This window comes from Notolepis coatsorum (assembly GCF_963971535.1).
Source record: "Notolepis coatsorum genome assembly, chromosome: 3".
Taxonomy (NCBI): domain Eukaryota; kingdom Metazoa; phylum Chordata; class Actinopteri; order Aulopiformes; family Paralepididae; genus Notolepis; species Notolepis coatsorum.
This window is the reverse complement of record NC_140167.1, coordinates 173,189,877-173,193,500: the sequence shown is the minus strand read 5'-3', so window position 1 is coordinate 173,193,500 and position 3,624 is coordinate 173,189,877. Positions and strand designations below refer to the sequence as shown.

The following is a 3,624-nucleotide window of genomic DNA, read 5'->3' as shown; positions in this document are numbered from 1 at the left end:
TTAAGCCCTAAGCCCTCGCTGCTCTTTCTGAAACAAAGCTGTTTATCTGCTGTGCCTTTGAGATAGCGAAAAACATGTTTTGCTGTAATCCAGTGCTCCTCTGTGGGATCAGCAAAATGCTATAACAATTTACTCACTACAAAACATAGGTCAGGGCGAGTACATGTTGTCAAATAAATGAGGCTACCTACAGCTTCTCTGTACATTTTTACATCTGTCAATTTCTGAGCATCCTCTTGGTAGTCTAGTGTTTCCCTTGTTCTACATTCTTGCATGTCAAAACGTTTTAGGATCTTTTCCACATATCTGCTGGTCCATATTGTGTTGTACCTTGCGCTGTGCTAAGGGGCCTGGTCCTTCTCCATTCTTTTTCGCCCCTCCCTTTCCCTGCTTGGCGGGGCTGGGAGGGGGCTGTCGAGGTGGTTCTATTGTACCCCTCTGGCATCCCTGTGTACGTCCCGGTCTGCCGGGCCCAGGTCCGGACTCGTTCTCGTCGACCTGTTGGCCTGGGTTAACCCCTTCTTGAAAACTGAAACACTTGTACTGCCTGTATAGCCGGTGTATACGCGCAGTGGTGTTTCGGAGTTTTTCTTGGGGGGGTTAAGGGAACAACGCCTTCTGTTAAACTAAACATAGGGGGGTGGTTGATTCCCCGGTGTGTTGGTAGCGGAGTCGACTCTCAGGTTTAGGCCAGGCTTGACCCCGTCTGCCTGCGAGTGTCCCCCCGCACTTTTCATGACGTCTGCCAATCGTGTCAGCCTTCTCTACCTCGACCTCTCTAGGGGATCGGGTTTTGTGGAGGCTGCGACATGGTGCACAGCATACCGAACGCCCCTTCCGCCGGGGTGCTGTTCACAGTAGACCCCTTCTGCGCCTGTCTAGTACGCAGTGCTCCGGGCACAGGTCGAGTTACGCTCTTGACCTGTTGCCAGGATTGAGGGATCAACCTCTTGGGGGTTGTCTCCCCGGTGCGCCGACTGGCCCCACAGTGTTGTGGGGGTGTAGCCTCTGTAGAGTGCTTCAGGGCAGTGTGCTGTAGGGGGGAAGGGCCTGCTCTTGGATTGGGCCCTGTCCGATACGCTGGCGATGTGGGGGGTGGTGTCACTAGTAACCGTCTGGTGGGGTCTCGATGCTACGGCATCGTTGGCCTCGCCAGGCCCCCTTTTTTCCCGGGAGGTCCTGACCCTCAGGCTGTTCCTGGGGCTGGGTCCTCCTCCGCGCTTCGCTGCTATGGCCTTGCCACGGGGTTGGGTTCTTGACCTTTGACCCTGTGATGTTAGGGGCTGTAACGTTTTTTTTTTTTTTTTTTTTTTGTTCCCTAGTGGCATGTGGGATGTGCGCCTGCGTAGTCGCGGGTCCTTCTGTGTGAAGGTAAGTCCCATGATCTGCTCACCCTGTGCGTTGAGTTGCTAAACCCTCTTCGCACAGTCGGATCCGATTCCCTCCCGTCCCCCTCTAGGGGGGTCCGGTGGCTCGGGTCCTCCCCGGTTCTGATGGTTGTGGGGGGCCTCAGCGGGTACATTTGTCGAGCTTCCGTTCTGCTCAGCTCCTGTATTCCAATAGAGCAGAGCGTAAGCTATACGATAATATAACATACGGTTATCCTATAACCATAGTAGGGCTGTCCCCGACTAAGGATTTGGATGGTCGACTAGGATTGGCCAAAATTTGCCGTTAGTCGACTATTGGTCGACTTAAAAAAAAATAAAATAAAAGAAAAAGTATAATATATATATATATATTTTTTTAACATTCCATTTGGGCTGTGGGGGGTGCTTAATGTCTGAAGGAGTCGACTGAAGGCTTCTTGTCCTCTGCAAAAGCATGCAATTGGTCCACTGATGGATACATCTTGATATTTGTCTAGTATAGTGTGTTCATTAGATGGGTGAAATCCTCTTTCAGTGCCTCTGTGCCTGTTTTCGTAGCCAGTTAGCCTCTGGTATGCGTACCATTAGCGTTAGCCACGCTTCTATGCCTCTTTTTTTTGAAAAAAATTATAAAAAATAATAATTATTATTATTATTATTTTTTTATTTAATTTTTTTTTATTATATTCGACTAAGAGGTCGGCCAGTCGACTACGGCCCCTTTCGACCGATTAGTCGACTAATAGATTAATAGGGGTCAGCCCTAGTACTATCGCTGCCCCACTCGACTTCACGCCGACCAAGGTCGAAACTTTTAATCTGGCGTCATCAAGGAACTCTGTAGATTGTACGGGATCTCGTTCCTGAATATTCTAGAATGTTCGGCTATGACATCATCACAAATGTTCCAGAATGTTCGATGTTCTAGAATGTTCGGCTATGACATCACCACAAATGTTCCAGAATGTTCGATCTGGTCTGGTATAAATACAAGCCGCGTTCCCCTTCTCCCACCACCTTCACTAACTGACTCAACTGTCGCTTCACAGTCAACTAGAGACTTTAGCGAGGAGAAAAAAAAAGAAAATGGCAGACCAACTTTGTACACTGTTCGTCGGTGGACTGAACATGGACACAGACGACGGCGGCCTGCGCAAACATTTCGAGCAATTCGGTAGTTTAACCGACTGCGTGGTCGTCGTGAACAAGCAGCTGCAGAGATCCCGCTGCTTCGGCTTCGTCACCTACACCTCGGGCGACGAGGGCGACGCGGCAATGGCGGCCAGGCCGCATGTCGTCGACGGCACCACCGTGGAGCTCGCCAAGGCGCTCGCCAAGGTGAATAAGATATTCGTCGGCGGCTTGAAGGACGACATCGAGGAGGAGGACCTCACGGAGTATTTCGCGCAGTTCGGCGCGATCGAGAAGAGCGAGGTGATCTCCGAGAAGGAGAGCATGAGGAAGCGGGGCTTCGGCTTCGTCCACTTCACCGACAACGACTCGGCCGACAAGTCGGTGGTGGTGAAGTACCACACCATCAAGGGCCACAAGGTGGAGGTGAAGAAGGCCCTCACCAAGCAGGAGATGCAGGCGTCGGGTCGCTACAACAGCTATGATGGCGGCTACGGTGGCGGAGGAAGATACGGCGGAGGCGCGAGCTACGGAGGATACGGCGGAGGCGCGAGCTACGGTGGTGGCGGTGGATACGGAGGAGGCGCGAGCTACGGAGGTGGCGGCTACGGTGGCGAGCAGATAGCGGCAGGCTATGGCGGCGGAAACGGCTACAGCGGCAGTGACTTTGGCAGCGGTTACGGCGCGCAGCCTAGCGGCTACGGCCCCATGAAGAGCGCCACGCCTAGCAGCGGTTACGGCGCGCAGAGGAGCGCCGTGCCCTACACCCGGGGCGGCGGAGGAGGCGGCGGCTACCAGAGAGGCGGCGGCTACCAGAGAGGCGGCGGCTACAGCGGCGGTTACTAAAATCAAAATGGCGGTCACCATTTCGACGACCGTTAGCCACCACGACAGACTATTCGCAAAGAAAAGAGAAGAATCTCCGCCGTACACCCCTCAGCGATACCGCCACATTCGGATGACTCAACAAAAGAAAAAAATTCAATAATGATGGGGGCATCTGCCATACAAATGCAGACACTGTGAACCCCCCTCTCACAATCGTAACGAAGACCTCTCAAGAAAAAACCCAAACAGGTAGGAAGAGCACTTCCCAGAAAGCCTGATTTGCACAAGCAGCTGT

General features: G+C 52.6%; 1 protein-coding gene across 1 annotated transcript; it reads left to right on the top strand.

The window, feature by feature from the left end:
• Positions 1-2,456: 2,456 nt before the first annotated feature.
• Positions 2,457-3,347, top strand: LOC311224596 (heterogeneous nuclear ribonucleoprotein A0-like; the record flags this gene model as incomplete). The annotated part of the gene is made up of 1 exon (XM_084309632.1): positions 2,457-3,347. One exon carries the CDS (start codon positions 2,457-2,459, stop codon positions 3,345-3,347), a length of 891 nt encoding a protein of 296 aa, XP_084165758.1.
• Between the last annotated feature and the right edge of the window lie 277 nt (positions 3,348-3,624).